Genomic DNA, 23,631 nt, shown 5'->3' with positions numbered 1-23,631 from the left:
CTCTGATTGCTTCCACTGCAATTTGCTGGATTCATTTTTGGTTATGCATTAGCTAGCGCTGCGTTGTTGCGTCAGATCCCTCAGCAGAATTGGGGACTTTGCTATTCCGGATTTCTTTGCTCTAGAGTTTTGGATTTAGGATGCCTTCAAAGAAACTTTTCGTTTTTCTTTATTTTCCTTCTTGTTTGATTTATATTATCAACTATGCGATCCGATCACTGTACGGGAGATGGTTTTTTTGTTTTGAACTGGAAAATTTAAGATGCTTGTGTGATCACATATTCTAAGTGGAATTGTCACGAAACGTGGTTGTCCCAAAATTATAAGTTGAAAAGACTGTCAATTGCTATCTTGTTTGCTAATGCAGAAGTGATGAATTGATCTACCTCTCTGCCTATGGGACATTAGATGGCAGACACGGCTTTACTGTGTGCTCTGGAAATATCAATCCCTTGAAAAGAAAGTTAGGAGATGTGATGCATGTGGTTAATTTGAAAAAGCACCATCAGAATTCCTCATCTTTGCTTGCGTACTATTACTTAATCCTTTACGCTAATTTATGGCCTGGGTTCTGCAGCCACAACTTTGACAAGCTGGCATCTCCTGGTCACATTTTGTTCTCTTCATGTGGCCTTATGGATGAAATTGTTTGAGCACAAGCCTTTTGATGCAAGAGCTGTCATGGGATTTGGTATATTAAATGGGATATCCATTGGGCTTTTGAATCTTAGTTTGGGTTTCAATTCTGTTGGTTTCTACCAGGTAAAGTTCTATTTTCCAGTCCTTATCATCCTAAATCGTATATTAGTCATGTCCAAGTTTTGCCTGATTGCATCATAATTCATACAGAGTGATGCATTGTGCTTACAGCATCTTGGGATATGAAATCTGGTTGTGCCATGTATTTCCGGTTCAAAGTTTAGCTTTCTTAACAAGCATATTAGGAGCATCAGTTTCTGAAATTCTGTGTCCTGTTGTTTTATATTTAGATGACAAAACTGGCAATTATTCCCTGCACTGTTCTTTTGGAGACCCTTTTCTTCAGGAAGAGATTCAGGTCAGTTATGAGTATGCTTCATTCTTCGTATGACTGATGTTCTTTCATGTTGTTATGATTTTGGCCTCTTGCAACTGTGGCTTTTTGGAGATAAACCTTAGATATAGATTTTTTTTAGAGGGCTAGAGATTGCATTGATTGGCTTTGGGCCATTTTCTGGTGCTGACAAGCTCACAAAAAAGATTGAAAGCCTTGATTGTGAATGTTTTATTCTATATGCTAAAGGGTAGGATAAAATCCTAATTCCTCTTATCAACCGAGGATGATAAGGACCTCTATGGATACTCAAAATTCTAGTTCGGGGTTACATTATTCATCTGCTACAATCCAAAATTTATTTCTTGGATTCTACTATTTCTAAAGTCCTCTCAGTTGAAGAAATCTTCATGTGTTTGGTTTTGTGATTTGCTTTTGGTTTTAGGTTTTATTTGCAGTTATACTGCTGTTATCTTGTAGTAGTAAATTATTGGTTTTGGCTGAATTTTGATACATTTATATGCTTTTGCAGTAGGAATATCCAGCTCTCACTGGCCATTCTTCTTTTGGGTGTTGGAATTGCGACTGTGACTGATCTTCAGCTCAATCTCCTGGGTTCTGTCCTTTCTCTTCTGGCAGTTATCACTACATGCGTAGCTCAAATTGTATCCTTAGCTGGAGTGATATTTGCTATCTCATTTCGTGTTTATTTCTGTCATTTGTTTCTATGTTTAGGAACAACAATTGAATTGTTAGTTTGTGCTGTAGGAAGAGGTTTTTCTTGCTTTATTGAAATTCACTTGGTTGTATGAATTCTTAACCCATTTCTCTCAGATGACTAACACCATTCAGAAGAAGTTCAAAGTATCTTCCACCCAACTTCTCTACCAGTCTTGCCCTTATCAGGCGATAACTTTGTTCATCATTGGCCCATTTCTGGATGGGCTTTTGACTAACCAGAATGTTTTTGCTTTCAAGTATACTCCTCAAGTGCTGGTAAGAATGGAATCATTGCTAAAAAGAAAAGAAAAGAGAGAAAATATGATAATATAATTTTCTTGAATTTCTTTTCTTCTGATTGTTTCCATGTGTAATCTTTATTGCAGTTCTTCATTGTTCTGTCCTGCCTGATATCTGTCTCTGTCAACTTCAGTACATTTCTGGTAATTGGAAAGACATCCCCGGTCACCTATCAGGTCCTAGGACATCTGAAAACATGCCTTGTTTTGGCCTTTGGTTATGTTCTACTTCGTGATCCATTTAGTTGGCGCAACATTTTGGGGATCTTGATTGCTGTAATTGGAATGGTCCTTTATTCATATTATTGTACTACTGAGACCCAGCAGCAGAAGGCTAGTGAAGCATCAGCACAATCGCCGCAGGTAGTTGCTTGTGTTGCTCTGTGTGTGGTTTGTGTTCTGTTGTACCAAATTTGTTATACGTGACCCTTTTTCTTATGATAATCTTGGAAGATTTGCTAACCTTCCTCTTTCTTGAATGGATACAGGTAAAGGAAAGTGAGTCTGATCCTCTGATTAGCGTGGAGAATGGAAGTGGGATCTTGAGTGATGGTGTCGGTCCAAAAGCTCCTGTATGGAGTTCAAACAAAGACCTGCATGCATAAAATGTTGGAAATGTTAAATTCATTGGTCCTAGATGGAAAAGGTAGTAATGAAAACTGTTCCAGCGATGAAGATGTTGCTGGTAAGGGTGGGTTAAGTGTCGCACAGCAACAGATGGGGTAATTTGGAGATGAAAACTTCTATAGAATATTAGTTTGGAGAGTGGAAGGACTTGCCTAATGATATACCAGTTTTGGTTATTGGTAGTGGAATCAGGAATTCAGGATTCAGGCGTGGGGAATGGAATTGCATACCAGAATTTGATTTGTTAAATGTATAATGGTCCTAGACGCCGAACAATTTTTCCTAGCAGTTGTTTCTGGTTAAAAATATTCTATATTTTTGAAGAAATTAAGGCGTATTTTCATTGATATTCAGAATGTACCTTGATTTCATTAAGGCGTCCCTGCTTTTGAAGAATCCAAAGGGCAAATGAATTATTGTTATTATTATTTGTGGGCTCACTGATTTAGGCAACTGCTAGTAATAAATTCAGGGCAAATAGCCATATTGCAAATATGACCGTATGGATTGCATTTCGGTACTTTAGAAGAACAAAAACAGAAGACAACGGCGTGGTCGGTCTCGGTGATCGGTGCATCCTAATCTATCCAGCGAGCCAGCATAGTCCATTGGAAGGACTCTATTTATGTATGGACTGAAAACAAGCGCAAAATCGTATTTTGAGATTGAAGATTTTACATCATCATGATGGATGGCTGTAAGAGTTGCGACCCAAGCACTGACCAGAAATATTCGAAGGTCAGGAGTAGGAGTTGTAAAGTTAAACCATGCGCATTTGCGCGTCCGCCAACTCGAGACGTTAACGCTCCCTGACCTCCCTTATGACTATCACGAACTGGAGCCAGGCATCAGCGCAGAGATAATGGAGCTCCATCACCAAAAGCACCACCAGACGTACTTCACTAACTTCAACCGAGCTCAGGAGCAGCTCCACCATGCCATGTCCAAGGCCGACTCTACCACCGTTGTCGAGCTCCAAAGTGCCATCAAATTCAATGGCGGAGGTGCCTTTTTCTCTTCTATCCTTTTTTGGATGTGCATGCGTAGTGGGTTCTTTTGGTAAGAAAAGAGTATGCGTTGCAATTAGTGGTAGAGAGAAAAATTGTAGTAGTTCTTAAAGGGTAAGTGTTTTGGTGATAAATGATAAAAAATAAAAATAAATAAACAAGTGACAGATTATGGCGAATAAAAATAACTAAATTGAAAGAATATTTGAAGAACCTCGAGAAAGTTTTTAATATAATCTCTACTGAGTTTATAATGATTTTTGATTGTTTTGCAACCGTCAAGACTCATATTTATATTACACCAAAGCATCTTAATAGGAGTAGTTAGAAAACACATTTAATCAAGAGAGAACATGTTTGTTATAGAAGAGCAATTAAAAAAACGGTTTATGAGATATTAAAAAAATAGTAATAAAATTGAGTAGTGTGCATAAATTTTAAGTAATGAAATAATGACACTATACATCACGTGTATTCTTAAGAGAAAAAAAAAAGTGATAAAGCACATGTATTTTAAAAAAATGTTAAAGCTGTAGTTGATAATTTGTTTATATATGTCTGTATGATTTTCAGTACATTAAATTTCAAGAATAAAAGTATTACTTAATATGATATTTTTAATTAAGGCCATTTGTTAACAAAACTTATATAAAAAAGATTCATCGTAATTAATTACTTAAAATGAGCTCAACCGTATTAGTGAATAATGGTAGGTTGGATCAAGGTCTTAAATTTAAACTTAAATGTTCTTTTATTAAAAAATAAGAATAAATTAACTTAATAAAATCAATAATTATTAGTAAAATTACAATTTATTAATAATTAAAGATTATTAAAATAGGATACAGTATCCAGACACTCGTACCTTATCCGAATTCAAAATGAATAACAAATTCTCTGTCCAAATGGATATCCAAACCTTATATACTCGGTTTACGTAGATACGAATATCCGAAAATTAAATGCTATTGCATCCTAACAAGAACCGGATATAAACAGGGGAACGGACCCGGGTAATGCCCGAGACCGGGAGTAACCCTAAATGGAAGACAACAGATTATATGAATAACCAAAGACTGTTTTAATCTGGGTCATCCCGCGGCAAAAACCCTAGGCGAGGCAGAGGAGGCGCCACGCTCAAGATTCATCGAGTCCAGGCCCCAGGGGTCTCACTTCAACTGTCAAGATGGTGAGATACATGTCTCTCTCTCTTTCTCTCTCTGCTTCTGTTTTCTGTTGTTTTACTTATATTCAGAAACTAGTATATGTCTGCATTTTGAGATATGGTTGTGTTTTCGAGACAGACATTCAAGCGTAGGAATGGAGGGAGAAACAAGCACGGTCGTGGCCATGTGAAGTTCATTCGCTGCTCTAACTGCGGCAAATGCTGCCCCAAGGTTTTTAAATTTTTATTCTTTTAATTTTTTTTTTGGAAAAGCAAACAAAGGGAAAAACTTTCGTAGCAATAGTTTGAATTGTAGGCGTTTCTAGTTAGAAACTGTTGAAGCTAGCATTATCTTGGTAGATGGTGCTTCAACTTTCACCTGTCTTCAGTTTTATGCTTGCGTAGTAACAGAATTGTCAACAGTGCACAAACTTAGTCCTTTACCATCAAGTTTTGCTGCTTCCGATCAAAAATAAGGAGCTTAAATTCAGTTGTCACTTTATGTTTTCTTCTTTCCCTCTGTTTCATATTATTGGTTTCTTTGCTTCCTGAAGAAATTGTCAAGACAAAGCACAAATTTTCAATTTTTTGGTTGAATGTGCTTAGAACCTCAAAACAAGAAAAGATATTCACCGTCCTTTGAGCAATCCTTTACTTTTATGTTTTTTACTTCCTGAATTGAGAAAATGAATTGAAAACGGTAACTTTTTATTTCATTTGCTTTTCAATATTAAGATATTTACATGAATAACTAGCTACCCCTTTTTGCTTTGTTGAATATATTGTTTGGGATTGGTGTCAAAGGACAAGGCTATCAAGAGGTTTTTGGTGAGGAACATTGTTGAGCAAGCTGCGGTTAGAGATGTTCAGGAAGCTTGTGTTTATGAAAGTAATAACTCTTCTCTTTTTCAGAAAATTTCTTAACGTCAATGTTGATCATGACGTTTGTTACTAGTGATTAACGGAGGATTTGTTTTGCTTTGTCTATCTGAAGCTTACACTCTCCCCAAGCTTTATGCAAATATGCAGTACTGTGTTTCATGTGCAATCCACTCTCACGTTGTGAGGGTCAGATCTCGCACTAATAGGAGAATTCGTGATCCACCACAGCGCTTTAAACGTCGGGTATTTTTGTTTCACTGCACCTTGCATTTGCTCTTTGTTTATTGCTTTTTGTTTTCTTAGGTTTTGCTAGTTAAATGAGCAGAGTTTTAAGTGTTTTTCTCATTGACTGCATCATTTTTCATTTTTAAGCGTTTGCTTTGGTGGTTGAAAACCTGATGTAGCTGTTTTTGATATGCATGAGCATTTATGGTTTTATTGATAGTGAGTTGTATCTATAGAGTAGAGTATGTTGAAATTGAGTTTAGTTGCTGAGCGATGATGGGATTACACCCTTTAGCTTTCTGTCTTGATTTTTATGTGTTTTAAGGAAACTAAAACAATTAACAAAATTAGGCAATGATTCTGTTTCCTTTGAGAATTAAGCAAAATTTTTTGACCCTTGTCAAGCAATGTGAAGCATAGATAGGAGTGGAATACATGCTCAGATTTTTGAGTAATGACTTTTTCGACTAGATTCATGTGGTATTCATTACCTTTCCTTTATTGGTTAGACAATTTATTTACATTTGGTATGTGGATTCTTCTGTTCCTTATTCTTCTCATGTGTCTCAGGAGGATCTGCCAAAAGCCGGTGCTTCTGGTCAAGTTGCACGAACTGCTGGAGCACCTGCTGCTACTCGTACTTGAAGACCCACCATATCCTGGCATGAGCGTAGAGGCATCAATCTGTGGGCGATTGCAATTCACATCCCCCATTTTGCAGTTTATCAATGTTCTCTGAACTCTATATGACCTTTAACTCTAGTATTGTGTGGATTAGTGCTGTCATATGCATCAACAAACTAGAAGCGGTGATAGCATAGTCTGAAAACCTGATGACCCTCATTGAGTTTATGCAGTAAATCTGTTATTTTCTAGTATGCATTTCAATGAATCTTTTGCATTCTGTTTAAATATTCCTCGGCTAACGTGCTGGCACAGAATAGATGCCTGGGTGTTCTGGTGGTGGCCACAGCAGCTCTAAACCATCATTACGATTTCGTGAATTGATGCCGAAGCGTTGGGTGCCTTGGGTTCTTGGGATGAATGGCCCACCGATTCATAGAAAAACGGTGTATTCTTTCCTCCACTTCCCATGCAAGGAAAAATGGGACTGATGTAAACAATTTCCCCTCCACCTCCAGTAGCTGACTCGTCTGATCCATTTGCAGCATCAACTAGAAGGCTTGTTGTTCAAATCATTACTCGAATAAGAAAATAAATTGCCTCCCACGGCATCTGTCATCTGCCAGCAGTTGAACACCATCAATAAATGATGATAACAATTAATTGTCATACTCCCAAAGGAGGAAAAAAGAAAAGAGACAGCAAGGGAGACGGACGACGGTCAAATAAAGAAAAATACTAAAACAAGAACTGCTAGTTGAGAGTAGAGACGTCAGCATCAATGTCTTATACAGGCAACCAAGGGCTGTAGGCCGTAGCAATATTAGCGATGCCCCAACCTCCGCTCAGGTATTTTTCTGCAATAGTTAAGAGTGGCCCATTAGGCCAGCGTTTCTTGGGTTAATTAAAAATTGTCCCGTTGTGTCTCGCTGGCTTTGCGTTGCGTGGCGTGGCGCCACGGTCTTGGCTACGTGTTTGTGACTTGTGAGTTGGGGAGAGAGGAACACGAAGACGAAGGAAAACGCAAGACAAGACGCAAAGAGAGAGAGAGAGAGAGAGATTGATTCTTGTCAGGGCAGGGCAGGGCAGGGCAGGGGGTCAATAAAGATACTAAGCCAGTTCATATTGGTTATGTTTTGATCTTCATCATTTTTCTTTTATCTCTTCAAAAACAGAAAAACCCAATTACTCTGCCGTTTCCGTTTCCATCATCAAGAGCAAGCGCTAACAAGTAACAGCAAAAATTCCCCTTCACGTGCCCCTACCCCTCCATTCACTTCCTTTCTTTATTCTGCTTCTCCCTCTCTCTCTCTCGCGCCTTCTTCCATCAGTCATCACAACACAATAAAGAAATGATCTTTCGACACCGCTAATTCTCCAGTTCCTCAACGGCGTCGTGTCTTGCATCCATTGCCGCTGTCTTGTTGTCCAACACTTTGGTTAATCAAGAAAAGAATGGGTGATCTTCGCGTTTGTTATCCCAACGGTGACATTTCAAGGGAGGATCGCCTATGCCCCTCACCCTTCCCTTCGCCTCCGTTTTCCTTGTCGTTGTCGAATCCTGATCAGCCCTGTTCGATTGCGAGAGAGAGTTGGGACTGCGCAGAGGACACCGCGCGTCGTATAGTTTGGAGTGTACAACCAACTTTGGACGCTGACAGAAAGCGGAAAGAGATTGTAGAGTACGTTCAACGACTTATTCAAGATGGTCTTGGGTACCAGGTCTTTCTTCACTCCTACATATATTATCTATTTTATATATAGGTTGTTCTGTTCTTTTCTTTTCTTTTGTGGAATTATTACATTTCTTGGTTTTATGTAAGGCAAGGTGGTTGTGCTATGTACTCCTTCGTAACTTTTTGAGGTTTCATATAATCTTGGTCTTTCGCACTTCTTTTTGTGGAACACTTGAGGAGTCTTCTTAATCTTCAATTTTTTACAGGTCTTCCCGTATGGCTCAGTTCCGCTCAAGACATACTTACCGGATGGAGATATTGACTTAACCACGCTCAGCAGTCCAGCTATTGAGGATACTTTGGTGTCTGATGTTCATGCTATTCTCAGGGGCGAAGAGCACAATCAAAAAGCTCCCTACAGAGTTAAGGATGTTCATTGCATTGATGCTGAGGTTTATACCACCTTCAAGCCTTAATTTTGCAACTCTAGTCTGATCCAGTTAACTTCTTTTGGACTTCTGTAGAGGCATGAATCAACCTGTGGTATTGAACTTAAGCAAAGTCTATAGGATATCTGCATTCACTTTTAAGAATTTGTGCCCAGGCAATTTTGTTTTCTTACATGCATTTTTCCTTTTTTGGTAACAATTTTGAATTGATTGTTACTTCACAACCATTTAGTAGAAGCTGTACATACTAAAATGAGCATTTGCTAGAGCAATTGTTAACTGTAGTATTTCAATTAGAGTGCTATAGTCTCATGGTGTATCTTTCTCTAAATTGAGAAGTCGGATGGTAGTTGCATGCGTTTGTTTTCCTTTGCTGATGAAAGCAAATTTCTTCATATATTTTCTTTGAATTGCTGGTTTCAGGTTAAGCTTGTGAAGTGCCTTCTGCAAGACATTGTTGTAGATATTTCCTTCAATCAGTTGGGGGGGCTTTGTACACTATGTTTTCTGGAACAGGTTTGGCATGCCAATTTTACACATTCATGATCATACATGGTTTTTTAGTCATTTTAGATCCCTTATAGAAATTATTTATGTTCTGAGTAAAACATTTTGAATATGTATGTATTTCTCATATAGCTTATTTTGCAGATTGATCGTCTTGTTGGTAAAGATCATCTCTTTAAGCGCAGCATTATCCTCATAAAAGCTTGGTGTTATTATGAAAGTCGTATACTTGGTGCCCATCATGGCTTGATTTCTACATATGCTTTAGAAACACTGGTCCTGTATATATTTCATCTATTTCACTCTTCTTTAAATGGCCCTATAGCAGTAAGTATCTTTTAGGAATTAATATTGATTTGTGCATATAATGCATCATTATTTTTAAACCACCGAATGTTATTGCATCTTACACAGGTTCTCTACAGATTTTTGGATTACTTCAGCAAATTTGATTGGGAGAATTATTGTATCAGCTTAAATGGACCAGTTTGCAAATCTTCCCTGCCTGATATAGTGGGTAAGAAATACTCATCTGTCTTTATGAGGTGGACAGCTTGGTAGCTGCTTGACTGATTCATTTATCTGCCTGTCTTTGCAGCTGAGGTTCCCGAAAATGTGGGGAATAATCCACTTTTGAGTGAAGAATTTCTGAGAAAGTGCATCAGCATGTTTTCTGTTCCATCGAAGGGGGTTGAGACAAACTCGCGGTATTTTCCTCTGAAGCATCTTAATATAATTGATCCACTAAAAGAAAACAACAACCTTGGGCGTAGTGTTAACAGAGGTATTGGGCTGTTTTGTTGTAGTGAAATAGGCTTCTATTAATGCCTTAAAATTATGGTTAGGCATATGCATTTTGTTGTTCCTCATGCTCTTGTGATCAGAATCTTGAGTTTGTTGCAGGTAACTACTATAGAATTCGCAGTGCCTTCAAATATGGGGCTCACAAACTTGAGCAGATCCTTATTTTACCAAGAGAAAGAATAGCGGATGAGCTTGTTAAGTTCTTTGCAAACACTTTGGAAAGGCACGGAAGCAATCATTTGACTGACATGCAAAATCTTCCATTGACTTCTGATGCTAGAGGTTATGACCATGTAATGTCATCACCATGTGCTAATATGTGCTCAGGGAACTATTTGTTTGCAAAACCAATCAATGTTGGCACTAGTAACAATAAGATGTCAGGATCTATAGCTACTTCTGGATCCAGATACAAGTTGGGATACCCATTCGATGTATTAACCTCACAGGTAGTGCCAGAAAGAAAAACCAATGTCAACAGAAATGCTGTTTCAGGACATTGTCACCCTGGGGATGCTAAGGAGTTTGTACTGTCTGGATTACTGGCAATGAAAGGTAAAAATGATTCATCTGATTCTTTTCCTCTGAGTTGCAACCTTGGTGCTTCACGTTCAACAAAACCTCGCACTTGTAGACAAATTGGAATGGTTGAAAGTGGTGACTCTTTTAAAAGTACGTTGACAGATTCTATTGCTGCTGATGATATGAGTTTTGCTCTAAAGCCTTATTCTAAGAGTGACACTTTAGCTGCCAGCAATGTAGTTTGTAAAAGAGAGATAGCTGGCTTTTTTGGGGATTCTGAATCTTTAAAATCATTGTTAGACCTTACTGGGGATTATGATGGCCAGTTTTGGAGTTTGTTATATGGTCAATATTGCCATTTATTTTCTGTATCTACTCCTGTGTCCCCCCATTTACAGAATGAAAATCATTGGGAAATTATCGAACAATCCATACGCTTAAAACAGGATCTTTATTCTCAGAGGGACTCAAATGGGATTTGGGGATCACAATTTTGTTTTTCGAAGCCTCCTGTTGCAGTTTGTACTGCTGTGGATTCAGAGGATAAGAAGAAACGAGGAACAGGAACATATATTCCCATCATTGTATGTTTAGTTGAGAACTGTATTCATGTACCTTTGTTTAATTTTTGCATTTAGCAGCTATATCTGACTCCAGATGCTTAAAATTTTGCAGAAGTATCGTTCTAATCGGGAGAGGCACTCATCTGGGAGAGGAATCTTTCAGGCTTCAAGAGCCTACAGTCAGTTTCAGAGATATACTAATAATAATGGTTCTGCTACTGTTCAACAAGAGATGGCATTGTCTCAAGAAGGTAGCCATGAACTCTCACCAGAGGAGTACCCATCTCTGGGCCCTGTGAAGTTTGGATCACCCAGTACTCATCCACCTTACCCATCCGTTTGGGGTTTATGTGCTGCCAATGGTTTAAATTGCCCACCTGAGAGATTTGAATCTGGGTCTTCTAGCCTTGAATTACAGAGCACAAACATGCCAGAAGGCAATGCATTGCCAGATCCTTGCACTTGTGGCTCCACACCAAGTGTTATGATAACAGCAGCACAAAGTGCTAAGCCTGTTCTTGAAAGTAATCAAGAAAGGTAATACAATTTTCTATTAGAAAATGTTGCTACGTAAAAGAATATATGTTACCATATGGTGACGATTCAGTGTTTGTTCTCTTTCCCTCTTTCTTCTCCAAAGTTTTTGAAGGTTGCCCTCTAAATCTTTGCAGTTTGGGTTTCTAGTGATGCAGGGCTCTCATACCATCTGAAAAATGAACATGATTTTCCACCTCTGTCCCTCTGAAGGATAATCAGAACAGAAAATGTGAAGAATAGAAGACAGTAAGCATTAGCAGTAGATGCTAACATCTAAACCTTTAGGAAGACCCTTTTTCCCCCATTACTTCCTTCTCTTGTTGCCTCGGTTGTTTCCTATTTTCGATGTTAGCATGATATTCGAAACTGTATCTTGTTCTTGTGCATTCGGTGTGTTTACTTCCGTGTTGGTGGCTTCCATTGAAGGTGTACATAGTGAAGTAATGTTCACTGGGATTTGGTTTGGCATAGGTAGTAAAGTCCAATGGGAAATTTTGTTTGGATAATTTTTGGGAAATATAGAATTCTGCAGCTGTATTGGTCGTATAATCTTGGAAGCTGCTATAGAGATTTGAGTCTTAAATATGTAAAATATTGACATTGTTTGATATTGTGAAAATAGAGCCATGTTGATATGCCAATATGTACCTGTGCATACATCCATGTAGATTTTAGCTACTACTGCTCTTAAAGGTAGAAAATTGGAAATGACGTATGCTAATGGCATTGATGAGTTTTATAGGGCATGAGAGGAAACAGTGTCTGATATTTAATAGATTAAAGCATGGCCAGCGTATATACCATTACTTTTTGTGCTGGGTGCTTGTGAAATAAAAAAGTCCCAAGGACAACCAGCAAGCACCAGTGGTCTAGTGGTAGAATAGTACCCTGCCACGGTACAGACCCGGGTTCGATTCCCGGCTGGTGCACTTTCGAGCTGTGACGAATCTGGTGCCTAATGTGATAGTAGGGTCTATCACAATTGTCTGATTCTTCGGATGAAATTGGTCACATCTGAGCTCGTTTTTATTATAATTTAATTTTTGATTTTTAAGCAGGCTGATGATCACCCCATGGATTGATATTCGCTAGCACTGGATACACGAGCATCACGTTGTAAACTTTTATTTTATTCTCCTTTAGTGGAACTTCTGTTGAGGGTGTATATTCTGTAAAACAAAGTGGTTAGCATCATATGATTGTTAGCCAACCACCAACCATGACTATTAGTATTTGTAAGAAGCACCTCCTCAAAATCAACTTTGAAACTTTAATTTTTCATGCATGATTAGTCATGAAAATCACCAACCATCAGTCGTTAACCCTAGTGTTTTAGAATCAGACTTTTTCTGAGGAAGAGAAACTTCAGTGTCTTTTATTAGTATGCTTTCCTTGAAAAGAAGCCTGTCCTCGCTGCTGCTGCAACCATTGTTTCCCACCCTATCGAAGCTAGCCAGCTACCGGAATATGGGTAGATTTTGAGTCAAATTGTATGAATCATGCAGCTGTAGGTGTGCTTGTCTATCTATGAATGTACGTATGATGTAAACATACTGTTCCCTCTTTCTTTGCCTTTATTCATTGCAAGACATTAATGATCAGATTCATTTCATCTGCCCTTTTCTGCATGTTGGCTGACCTTACCACACGCAACTCAAACCAACAGTCACACATACCATAGGAATCAGATAGACTTTGTCTGATGTATAGTTAAACAATTCTAATAAAAGGATGGTGAAAAATGAGACACTTTCCGCAGGAATATAATATTATCATATGCCTCCGTCTCTCTCTTCTCCTTCATTTAATTTTTTAATTTTTCAGTACCATGTAACCTTTGTTAATTGTATATCATTGTCGATTTTTTTATTATTAAAGGTTGTAGGCAAGGAGTACACGATGCATTTGACTCGAAAGTTGATCCTTTCTCTGGACTTTTCTTTTCGTTTTTGTTCCCCCATTTCTTGATGATTTTAGTTTGATTATTTCCCAAAAGCAAGCCTGCGTGGGCTATCTTATCTTCGACTTTGGAACAAATTAGATTGGTTGAACGCTCCCAAGAAAGGAAAAGTTACCTACTAAACTCACATTAACGTGCTTTTTTTTACCAGACTTGGCAAGCCTAGCTAGGAAAGTCTTGTATTTCGAAGGACAAAAGTATACTTGACATCCGACTACTAATAATTATATTAACAATGACTAGTACCATAGAGAGAGAGAGAGAGAGAGAGAGAGAGAGGGGATAAGAGTGAATAAACAAAGTGGAGAAAGAGAGGTTTGTGAAAACGACAGGCCCTGGAATTTGTCAAGCCACCATCTAACACGCCGCATAATCTCATTGGCTCTAGCTCTTTCAACTTTCGTTGTCTTGTCAAATTGAGGTGAGCCCGGCCCCCGGCGGCTCTCCTCTTCTCCCCCCATGCTTTTTTCCTGCACGATTTAATCATACTTTTATGACTCCAGAAACATACTACCAATTTGTCAGATTATAGGAACATGGAAATTTGTGTACTCCCAAGTGGATAGGTGTCAGAATTGTTTAGACAAAGTCAAAGCTGTCAGAAGTACTAGTACTTTATGATAATGATTCACTCTTACTCTGGCATGCATTCACCTGATCTTTTGACCTTTTCTTTCGTGTGCATGCTGTTGATTTCCTAATAGGATTTGGAAAGGCCTTTCCGAAACAAAAAGTATCTGATGTATCAGTAGGCTTCCTGAGATCAATTGAAGCATGCACCGAGACCAAAAGGTATGTGTTACCATTTACATGATACTGGATGATCTAATAAGTAGTCATCAAATGATACGGTCAAGATTGAGGTACTGGTAATTAAATTGGCGCTGGAATTGGAGTTGGAATTGGAATCTTCCGCCTCTCAATCCAAAAATGTGAACGTCATTTGATGCCATCCTGGCCTTTGGATGTCTGCCATTCCTCTTTGGAGGACCCACCTCTTATAAAACACACACTAATTCATCGTTGCGTCTACTTCTATTCCCCTAGGTACACATTTTCCATCCCCAATTACTTTCCTCTCCCAACTTCTTCTTCATCAGGGTGTCAACATTGATTGATCATTTCTCCCTGGTTTTGATTTGCTTCTTAAAGTTTGAGTCGCCTTATCAGAATACTAGTCATCCTTCTTTTCGGGCTTCTGTCTCATCATCCACAAATGCTAGTAACAAAGAATAGCCACAGATTCTTTAAGTTCCGGACCGCATCGGTATTGCTGATCAGTCCCTTTCTCTCTAGTCTTTGAATGCCAAAACTATCCTTGTTCACCAACAAATATTCCTTCCCGATCTCATTAGAATTCTTGGGGAAATCCCATTTTTCCAAGAAAACTAGTGCTATAGTCGAAGGTGTGCCAACATTTCTACTTTCTTGGTTAATTCCCGTGTCAAATGTTAGCTTGCAAGGAGTACGACTTCTCACGTGCGGTGGTGGAGATGGCATGGATCATGCTAAGGATTGACTACTCCAGGCTCTCTTGGCTCCTCTTTGGTGTCTTCTCCTACGAAAATCATGAAGGGAAGCCCCGGATTTAGATGCTCTTTTATCTCCGTCGACCTACCAATTACCCTTTTTATATTTATGTTGACTTAATAATTTGTTTTCAATTACCGCGTTTATTCTTCCAAGTTTTTACAAGATTTTCCGGGCTGCCACCTAAGTTTTGTGGATAGCTCAAACATGTATCGAAAACAGTTCGATGAAGCCAAGCTGCAGGAGAACGGATACGTTGAAACCGATCCTTCTGGTCGATACGGTCGAGTAAGTTCAAAGTTAAATCTTTCTTAGTCTTTTTCTCTATCTCCATATCCAGGTATATGTGTACATGCATGCCAAAGTTTTCTACATCTTGCTCTTCTAAGAAACATTTACCTTCTGGAAAGTAGCTTAAAATTATTGCTAAAATCAATAAGCAATTAAGTAAACATACAGATCTCCCGAAAGGGTCTTTACGACAGTTTGTATTATATATAAATATTCAACTTGAAAATATTTGTGACTTTGGTACAGTGTTGTGGATGTTTATTTTCTTCCAACTACCATAATCAGATTGGTTTTGGTTTGCTTAAACTAGTCTTTGGGGTCGGTGGGTCACTAGTCGAACAATGTTAGCAGGGGAAAGTTCAAACATTTTCATGTCATGACTCTTTGCGCAAGTTAATGCCCTATGAGCGGATTAAAATATATTTATGATTGATTGTCAGAGAACAATATTAATTTAAGGCTTTTACTTTAAAATAAGCAAATCAATATCACCTCACCTTATCGAGTTCTTGAAGGTCATTACAAATCAAAACAGTGAATACTAGCAATATCTGGGGTTCGAGCTGCTTCAGGTTCTAGCTAGCTCTTGGATAGTACGATGAAGTCAGTTTAATCTGAATATCTGAATTCCATAAAGTAATGTGTTATTGTTCTGCAAGTCTAAATTGTGATGGATTAAGGGTAGGAGAAAATTTGGGAATAAAACAAAAGAGATCAAATCATGTCTTGTTGACAGTAAATCGACAATCATGCTTAACCAAGTGGCAGTAATTAATTTAGAAGAAAAACCACCAACCATTTTCTTTAACAGCAATGGTGGAAGTTTTAGTGTTAAGATATTGTTATCTTACTGAAAAATTGTTGCAAGCACCAGCAACCAATGCCTAAGCAGAGCATTTGCATAACTGTAAGAAATTACAATGAAGGGAATCTCATGTATGTCTTTGCAGGATCTTGAATTTCCATTAACATCAATTCAAGGCATGCAATAAGCATTCAAAAGTGGAAGCCACAGAAGAACATCAATGGATGAAACGTAGCAATCGTGATACTAACACAAAAAATTGTCACAGAACATCAAATAATAAGCAGAAATTTTCTTTTAAAGTTCTGATGAATGTGAGAATGAAATCCATTGCTTCCTTGTTACTCATAGACTGTTGGGTTCTATGGATGGTAGAATTACCTGATTACTGTTGAGATTTAGAGATTCATTGATTAATTATTGAGGGAAAACAAAATTATGGTTTGTTTCCAACAGTTTGAAGAAATTCTCGGAAAAGGTGCAATGAAAACGGTGTACAAAGCAATTGATGAGGTCCTTGGAATGGAGGTGGCCTGGAACCAGGTAAAACTCAACGAGGTGCTCCGGTCGCCAGAGGATTTGCAGAGGCTGTACTCTGAAGTTCACCTTCTTAGCACCCTCAATCATGACTCTATCATTAGATTCTACACCTCCTGGATCGACGTTGATCGGAAGACCTTCAATTTCATCACTGAAATGTTTACTTCAGGATCTCTCAGAGAGTAATTCTCCTTCTTACTCTAATTTTGCCAACTCTTCTAGTCCATTTCCCTATTGACAAAACAAGTAACACTTCCGAGACCAGTCCTCATCCGACTCGATATTAAAGCGATGATGAAATTGCTAGCAAGTAACAACTGTGTATAAATGTGCAGATACAGGAAGAAATATAAACGAGTGGACATCCGAGCAATTAAGAATTGGGCTCGCCAAATATTGCAGGGTCTTGTATATTTGCATGGTCATGACCCTCCAGTTATTCACAGAGACCTTAAGTGTGACAACATCTTTGTTAATGGCCATCTAGGACAAGTCAAGATTGGTGATTTGGGGCTTGCAGCGATTCTCCGAGGATCCAAATCAGCCCACAGTGTCATAGGTACCTTTTCCTTCATCATGAGCTGGTAAATGTTAGTGTATACCAATTCGCTATGTTTCGAGTTTTTTGAATTCCAATGTTGATAGGGACCCCCGAGTTCATGGCACCAGAATTATATGAAGAGGATTACAATGAACTTGTTGATGTCTACTCTTTCGGCATGTGTGTTTTAGAGATGCTTACATCTGAATATCCATATAGTGAATGTGCCAATCCAGCTCAAATTTACAAGAAAGTGACTTCGGTATGATTCAGTTTTAATGTCAGTATTAATAGTATCACTTAATTGGAGTATGACATACATGTCACTTCCTTTATTCAGGGGAAGCTACCAGGGGCATTCTACCAGATTCAAGACTTGGAAGCGCAGAGATTTATTGGAAAATGTCTAGTAAATGCTTCTAAGAGATTGTCAGCAGAAGAACTGTTGCTTGACCCATTTCTCGCTAGTGATGAAGCTAAATTGTCACCCACGACGAGGCTTGGGAGTCCAAAGCCCTTTCTGAATGAAAGGGAAATGGAGAAATTGCATCTGAATGATAATCCGTCAAGAACAGACATGACAATCACAGGGAAACTTAATCCTGAAGATGATACCATCTTTCTTAAAGTACAAATTGCAGATACAGAGGGTACGATTCAGTTCTTTATTGCAATGTTCTGATGCAACCGTCCCGGGAAATTATTTGTTTTCAGACACTTTTGACCACAAATTTTGAGTCAGTAAAGCAGTATATTGATTTTCTATATCTGCATAATGAATTATGAGGAGAATTCTATTTCGGCATATTGGCCATGTCATGCTCAAACTATTGTAATTTTTGCATGTGATTTAGAGGTTAAATTATGATTTAGGCAGCAAATAGAAATGAAGGATATCCAAAACTTGGCTTGAAGTCTGTTGGCAGGCAATCTAAATCCTGCTGTCATCAATTGTTTAAGTGGTGAATCATTTCCATAAGGTCTTTTCTTGCAGGTTCTGCTAGGAACATATATTTTCCCTTTGATATTGTAAATGATACACCATCGGACGTGGCAATGGAAATGGTGAAGGAGCTAGAGATAACCGATTGGGAGCCATATGAAATTGCAGAAATGATTGATGGTGAGATTTCTGCTCTAGTACCACTATGGAAAAAATCGGACTTCCCTAGGAATGAAGCCTACAGTACATTTAACTACCAAGAAGACGATGATGGGTCTCATCATCCATTTTGCTCTTTCTCCTCCTGTTCTTCATCCCAAGTGTCACTGTCTGGCTTGATGGCACGTGGCGGCAATTGGCTCCCAGGTATGGCTCTGCACAAATTCTTTGTACCACATGGTACTCCATTACACAAGCTTGATTGCCAATCATACACCAGCTGTTCTGGTGCGGTAGATATGCTGCACACACATAGTACTGGTTAAATTGGCTTATCTAAGTTGTGAAATTCCTTTGCCCAAGTCTCAACACCTGCCTGTTGAGAGGCAATTTAGAAAAAATATTAATTGTCTTCTTATCTTCTAGATAACTCATTAAATAAGTGTGTCTAGGAGCTGATATTCAATGTTAGTCCATGTTCATTGTCAATCTATGTTTGTTTTGGTGTTTAGGCTTCCTAGATTGAGTAATTAAGTTATTATGTTCACATATGCCCAAGAAATAGGTAAATCAATGCCAATTTTTCTTTATATTCTTTGCTAATTAATCCTTCTCCTTATTACTTCATCAAATTGGTCTGCCACGCCCTAGGTTAACATAAAACTTTGAATGTCAACGGGAAACATTGCTATTGCAGATGATTTGCTTGATGAAACCAGTTCTCAGAGCTCTTCACACTCAGGAACATATAGTAACATGAGTTACTTCTCTGGAGATGACCACAAGCCTGATACGAGCCTTACAACAAAGAGCAAACCTCTCAGCCCAAGAATTCACAACTCAACTAGATTTTGCAATGAGGAAAGTTCAAGAAGCGGACAGTCAATAGCTAGGAATTGCTATAACCAATACAAGGCTTTGGAATCACATGCATCTAATCCTAAACATAGAGGAGTGATGGACCAGCGAAAATTAACAAGGAATCGGTCGCTAGTAGATATTAGGAGCCAACTGCTACACCGATCATTAGTGGAAGAGGTGAGTAAGAGACGGTTGTTTAAGACAGTTGGAGCCGTGGAGGATATTGGGTTTCAGGCACCTTGTGAGGTTCCCACAAAAAGGACGCAGAGGACTTCAGGGAAGAAACATGTAAAATTCTAGCTCTCACAAATTTTGCAGGTCAAATGAAAGGAGTGATCAACAAGAAAAGCTTGACTCACTGGCTGGATTGACCTCTTCATTTTGTGGTCAGGGAGATTCTGAAGTTCACATTGAGGGTAACTGTCCGTAAGATGGCTAACGCAATTCAGTGTAAATATTATATATCTTTGATTATGGAGTACTTTGTGTTAAAATAGAGCCTGTTTCAGAATAAGATTTATGAACAATGATGTTGGCATTCTCTTTCATTTCCAGCGCCTAGGGTGATGGATATGCAAATTGTTCTTCAAAAATAAAGGGACACAGAGACGCAGAGAAATTATGTGCAAATCCATTTGTTAAACAAACGGTACTAGCAATTTTGCATAGGCTAATGGTGGATGATGCTTGCAAATTCACCTATTGGAATTATACTCTCAGATAGTTTTAACTAAAAATTTCTCCCTGGCTAGTTTTACCTTTAGGCATCCAGAAAAGGCTAGTTCGAGTCTTGTGGATATATGACTTCTGAAATCCTTCCGCTCAGAATTGCTTGAATGAGCAATAAGCCATAGTGGTTTAGCAAATGATATCCACCATGACCAGTCCTAATGCATGAGGGTGATGGCAAAGTTATATGAAGGTGGAAAGTTAGGATGTTCAATCCTTATTCAGCTTGCTCCTAAAACAGGTCAAATAAAATTTTAGCAATTTGAAAAGATATCATGATCTCCTTTTGTGTACATGAGATTTCCCCTTTTTATATGAATACACTTCGAAGTTAATCTTCCAAAAAAAAAAAAAAAGGAAAAAATGGATATCATGATTTGCAGGCGTGAATTCCAAAAGTGAAATCCTTCATATTATTGTGAAAGCAACAAATAAGATATTAAAATTAAGATTCAAAGCGCTTGAAATCTGCAAAATTGACAGGTCTTCAGAACATACGATTGGTTTGTTCTACATGTGTCTGGCCAGAATCTATGGCACTAATGTTTGTCATTATATCAGAACCGAGTGGAAAGGCTGGAAGCAAAAAACGCTGAAACCAAATAATGCAATGCAGCATGCTTAAGTAGTCAGATGTATACCATACTCACTAATTAGTAAACTGTAGAGATTTTTGTACCAGCTTCATGTCTTCCAAAAAGTATTCTCTGAGTGCTCCTTGCATAATTGTGCTCTCCACCTTTTTCTCCCAAAAGGTAGCTTTTCTTTTTTACTTTGTATAAGCATATGATGGTTAACTCTCGTGCAAGTTGCGGTGACAGCAAATGCTTTCTTTATTGTTTTAGACTTTAATCCCACAACAGGACAAAGAGATATGGGATAGAGAGGCTGGGGCATTTTCTAGATATCTCGAAGTAACAAATCCTGAGAGGTTTTTCAGCAAGAAAGGAGACTCATCAAGTACACAATTATGGGTAATGTTCTGAGAGAGTTTAATAGCTAGGTTTTCTCTTTTTCTTTTTTTTTTTTTGGCTGTGAATGCAAGGTTAATGGCCAGTTGGCTATTCCCAAGCCTCATGTGGTCATTGATTAAGTTCAATGGCATTGTATTTGATGCCCTGGTGGTCCTTATGCTTGAGCTATTTCGATTTCAAATTTCTTTCCATGTGATGTTTGATATCCATTCCACGTCTGATGTCTCTAGCCATTGGAAACTCCCTCTCAGGCCTCCCTTGAGCCTATTGGGTGGAATGGGTGAAATATATTTGCTCATAATGCTGTTTGGAGCTGTAAATTCACTCTAGGACCTGTTTTCATATTCTGTTTAATTTGTTTTATTCTTCTTATATTTTACAGCTTTATTGCGTACTATCATACATCCAAATTTGCTTTTCTGGATTCTCCGCCTGTAGCAGAAGCGATTCCCCCAGTCTTTCCAAAATCACTCACAAATTATTACCATATCATTGCTGTACGATTGGCAAGGTAGGTTACGATCGACTACTTTCTAGCCTGAAGAAAAATTGATAGACTGTTAATGCTAGAGCTATATTTTGTCCCTTTTCCATGCAAATTACAAACCTTTTCATTCCACAATCATGAAAAAACACTTGAAATCTACTGCAGCACATTTCTGAAGTCTGGGTGGAGAGCGTACCACTAAAACTCAGATTCACAGTAACAGACAACCTGTATTATTCACCGCTGTTGAAGGAGACGAGATAGAAAAGCATCTCTCTCGAATTGCTAGTGTCTTTTCTTCAAATATAAATAACTTGCCTGATTGAAACCCTAGGGGGTAGTTTTGCTCCTTAAGAGTCCTGTCTACAACCTAGGGGATCAGCATAGGATGGGACATTGTGAATCCACTATTCTAAGTGGCAAGTTCAACCGGTTACTGAACTGGGAGCTTCCAATGTATGCTAAACAATTACAAGAGACTTGTGGTCCTCTAGAGCCAAAAGTTGGAAGAGCCACCTATCTTTGCGAAAGAGCCCTAATTATTATCATTTTAGCAGGACTGTCGGTGGTCCTGCTTTGTGTTGTGTAGCAGGCCACAAAGCTGCCCACAATTCACTACTAAGATTTATTATGATTCCCAATCTTAGATTAAGCCCTGGTATTTATGTTAGTACATGAAAGGCGATGAAGATTGTGTTAGAAGAGATACCGTCTAATGGTTGAACCTTTCTTTTTTCTTGTTTGTCATCTTAACCTCTGAGTCTAGTGCTTTTGCAGACAGGGTAAGTCCTACCATTATCAGACTGGTCACTTGCATATGCTAAAGCCTAAAAGTGTCGCATATCCCTTGGTGTCTAAACTTCCTTCAGCTTTGAATAACAGCAATGAACTTTAGACAAGATTGGAGGTCTAAAAAATGCCTCTTTACTCGAAGCTTTTGGGATAATCAATTTCTTTTTACAACTTGACAGCATGATTTGTGGACCTATGCTTCTCTTTTCAGGAAGAGCTGTCAATCCCATTGATTTGAGCTGGGTTGGTTTCACACGAGATCTTACACTATGGATTACGTCTTAAACTCAACTAATCTGTACTTTGACTACCCGTTCATCATGTTCTGCAATTGTACAGAAGTTATTGCACGGGTGCTGAAAATTTGTGAAGAATAGTATGAAACAATACCCCTGGCAATGGTGGGCTAAGAATCTGAATAATCAGTTTGGTTTACTTTGAAATCGATTTTTCAGTGCTGGGTAGAGATAAATTTGAATAGAGGAACAACTACTTACAAGTAGCCAAGCAAATTGTGGAGTTGTACTCCTGCTTACATATGGACTTAATTCAACCAACATTCACCGACCATAATTCCAGCAATTATGCTGGATATTTACAACTTTTCCAGTCTGCATTTATTTCAACTGTATCTAATAGTCACACGTTCATACTTGTGCAACAAAGCAATTATGACAGTATTCAGGCTTACTTGATGATAAGTCATGGAGTATTCTTTTTGCTTTTTTGGGAACAAAGAAGCTTGGAACTTGTTTTGGTTCATTCACAATTCCGCTTGTTAAGTTGCTGCTAGGATTTGGTGAACCTAAATCTCATATATCTCTCTTGTTATAGTTGGCAGTTTGACAGCTTCTACCAAAATATCTGACCCAATTGCCAAAAACAAGATTCACTCTTTTATCATCGTTTCAGAAAGACCTGGAAATTTTTGTCATATATGTTCAGATAGGAAGTCCTTATCAGTAGCCACAGCTGTTTCAACTTTTGTTCCAAATTGACGAGGGATGGAGTTAATACTGTGCAACAGCTAAGTTCGAAGAGCTAAACCGACGCCCCAAAAATCAAACAGGAAAGTGCCTAAACTCTTCTGGAACTGCCTAACTCAAGTTTCATCGGACAGAATACCACTAGAGGAAAACATCTTCGACAAGTTGCCTGATACTATTAACACGTTTCTCATGCTTAATAATCATGGATTTCTTTTTACATAATTATGAGTTTTTTTCATTTTTATCCAAGAAGTGGCAGCTTCTGTTATGATTATGCTTTGCGAGTAAACTATCACAGCGTGCATTGAGCATTCATTGACTCCTTAACAGAAGGCTCTATGCAAATCCTGCAAACTCATTGTAAAACAGTGTCAAGTCCTGTCAACAGAT

At 38.3% G+C, this 23,631-nt stretch overlaps 5 protein-coding genes and 2 non-coding genes across 9 annotated transcripts; all 7 read left to right on the top strand.

The window, feature by feature from the left end:
• Positions 1 to 346: 346 nt before the first annotated feature.
• LOC110411918 (Nucleotide/sugar transporter family protein) lies at positions 347 to 3,026 on the top strand. Its single transcript, XM_021422283.2, has 6 exons — positions 347 to 762; positions 990 to 1,057; positions 1,566 to 1,698; positions 1,868 to 2,029; positions 2,140 to 2,415; positions 2,541 to 3,026. The coding sequence occupies exons 1-6, from the start codon at positions 640 to 642 to the stop codon at positions 2,655 to 2,657; spliced, it is 879 nt and encodes a 292-aa protein (XP_021277958.1). The 5' UTR covers positions 347 to 639; the 3' UTR covers positions 2,658 to 3,026.
• Positions 3,027 to 4,714: 1,688 nt separating this feature from the next.
• LOC110411920 (small ribosomal subunit protein eS26x-like) lies at positions 4,715 to 6,833 on the top strand. The gene is made up of 5 exons (XM_021422287.2): positions 4,715 to 4,875; positions 4,991 to 5,083; positions 5,656 to 5,740; positions 5,846 to 5,976; positions 6,529 to 6,833. Exons 1-5 carry the CDS (start codon positions 4,873 to 4,875, stop codon positions 6,601 to 6,603), a joined length of 387 nt encoding a protein of 128 aa, XP_021277962.1. The 5' UTR covers positions 4,715 to 4,872; the 3' UTR covers positions 6,604 to 6,833.
• A 141-nt stretch (positions 6,834 to 6,974) lies between these two features.
• LOC110411915 (uncharacterized) lies at positions 6,975 to 15,264 on the top strand. Its single transcript, XM_089782874.1, has 10 exons — positions 6,975 to 8,304; positions 8,525 to 8,710; positions 9,131 to 9,223; positions 9,359 to 9,541; positions 9,629 to 9,731; positions 9,813 to 9,998; positions 10,118 to 11,124; positions 11,216 to 11,640; positions 11,788 to 13,173; positions 14,305 to 15,264. The coding sequence occupies exons 1-9, from the start codon at positions 8,038 to 8,040 to the stop codon at positions 11,846 to 11,848; spliced, it is 2,511 nt and encodes an 836-aa protein (XP_089639000.1). The 5' UTR covers positions 6,975 to 8,037; the 3' UTR covers positions 11,849 to 13,173; positions 14,305 to 15,264.
• On the top strand, positions 12,499 to 12,569 carry TRNAG-GCC (transfer RNA glycine (anticodon GCC)). The gene has a single exon. It is a non-coding gene; the product is annotated as a tRNA-Gly (tRNA).
• LOC149527482 (small nucleolar RNA snoR114) lies at positions 12,575 to 12,662 on the top strand. Its single transcript, XR_016351031.1, has one exon. It is a non-coding gene; the product is annotated as a small nucleolar RNA snoR114 (small nucleolar RNA).
• On the top strand, positions 14,697 to 19,818 carry WNK4 (WNK family serine/threonine-protein kinase 4). Of its 2 annotated transcripts, XM_021422280.2 has the most exons (8): positions 14,697 to 15,418; positions 16,372 to 16,540; positions 16,683 to 16,948; positions 17,102 to 17,325; positions 17,412 to 17,569; positions 17,648 to 17,957; positions 18,302 to 18,616; positions 19,107 to 19,818. In XM_021422280.2, exons 2-8 carry the CDS (start codon positions 16,451 to 16,453, stop codon positions 19,568 to 19,570), a joined length of 1,827 nt encoding a protein of 608 aa, XP_021277955.1. In that variant the 5' UTR covers positions 14,697 to 15,418; positions 16,372 to 16,450; the 3' UTR covers positions 19,571 to 19,818. The 2 variants fall into 2 exon arrangements, with proteins under 2 accessions (XP_021277955.1, XP_021277956.1); XM_021422281.2 differs by lacking the exon at positions 16,372 to 16,540.
• An 826-nt stretch (positions 19,819 to 20,644) lies between these two features.
• Positions 20,645 to 23,209, top strand: LOC110412835 (uncharacterized). 2 transcript variants are annotated; one of them, XM_021423468.1, is made up of 4 exons: positions 20,645 to 20,754; positions 20,845 to 20,973; positions 21,356 to 21,484; positions 22,464 to 23,209. In XM_021423468.1, exons 1-4 carry the CDS (start codon positions 20,686 to 20,688, stop codon positions 22,488 to 22,490), a joined length of 354 nt encoding a protein of 117 aa, XP_021279143.1. In that variant the 5' UTR covers positions 20,645 to 20,685; the 3' UTR covers positions 22,491 to 23,209. The 2 variants fall into 2 exon arrangements, with proteins under 2 accessions (XP_021279143.1, XP_021279144.1); XM_021423469.1 differs by having other exon boundaries at positions 22,238 to 23,209.
• The last annotated feature ends 422 nt before the right edge of the window (positions 23,210 to 23,631 follow it).

The sequence above is a fragment of the Theobroma umbraticum genome, unplaced genomic scaffold (assembly GCF_002168275.2).
Source record: "Theobroma umbraticum cultivar Fairchild unplaced genomic scaffold, ASM216827v3 scaffold_95.0, whole genome shotgun sequence".
Taxonomy (NCBI): Eukaryota; Viridiplantae; Streptophyta; class Magnoliopsida; order Malvales; family Malvaceae; genus Theobroma; species Theobroma umbraticum.
The sequence above is the reverse complement of the archived record's forward strand: the minus strand, read 5'-3'. Positions and strand labels throughout refer to the sequence as shown.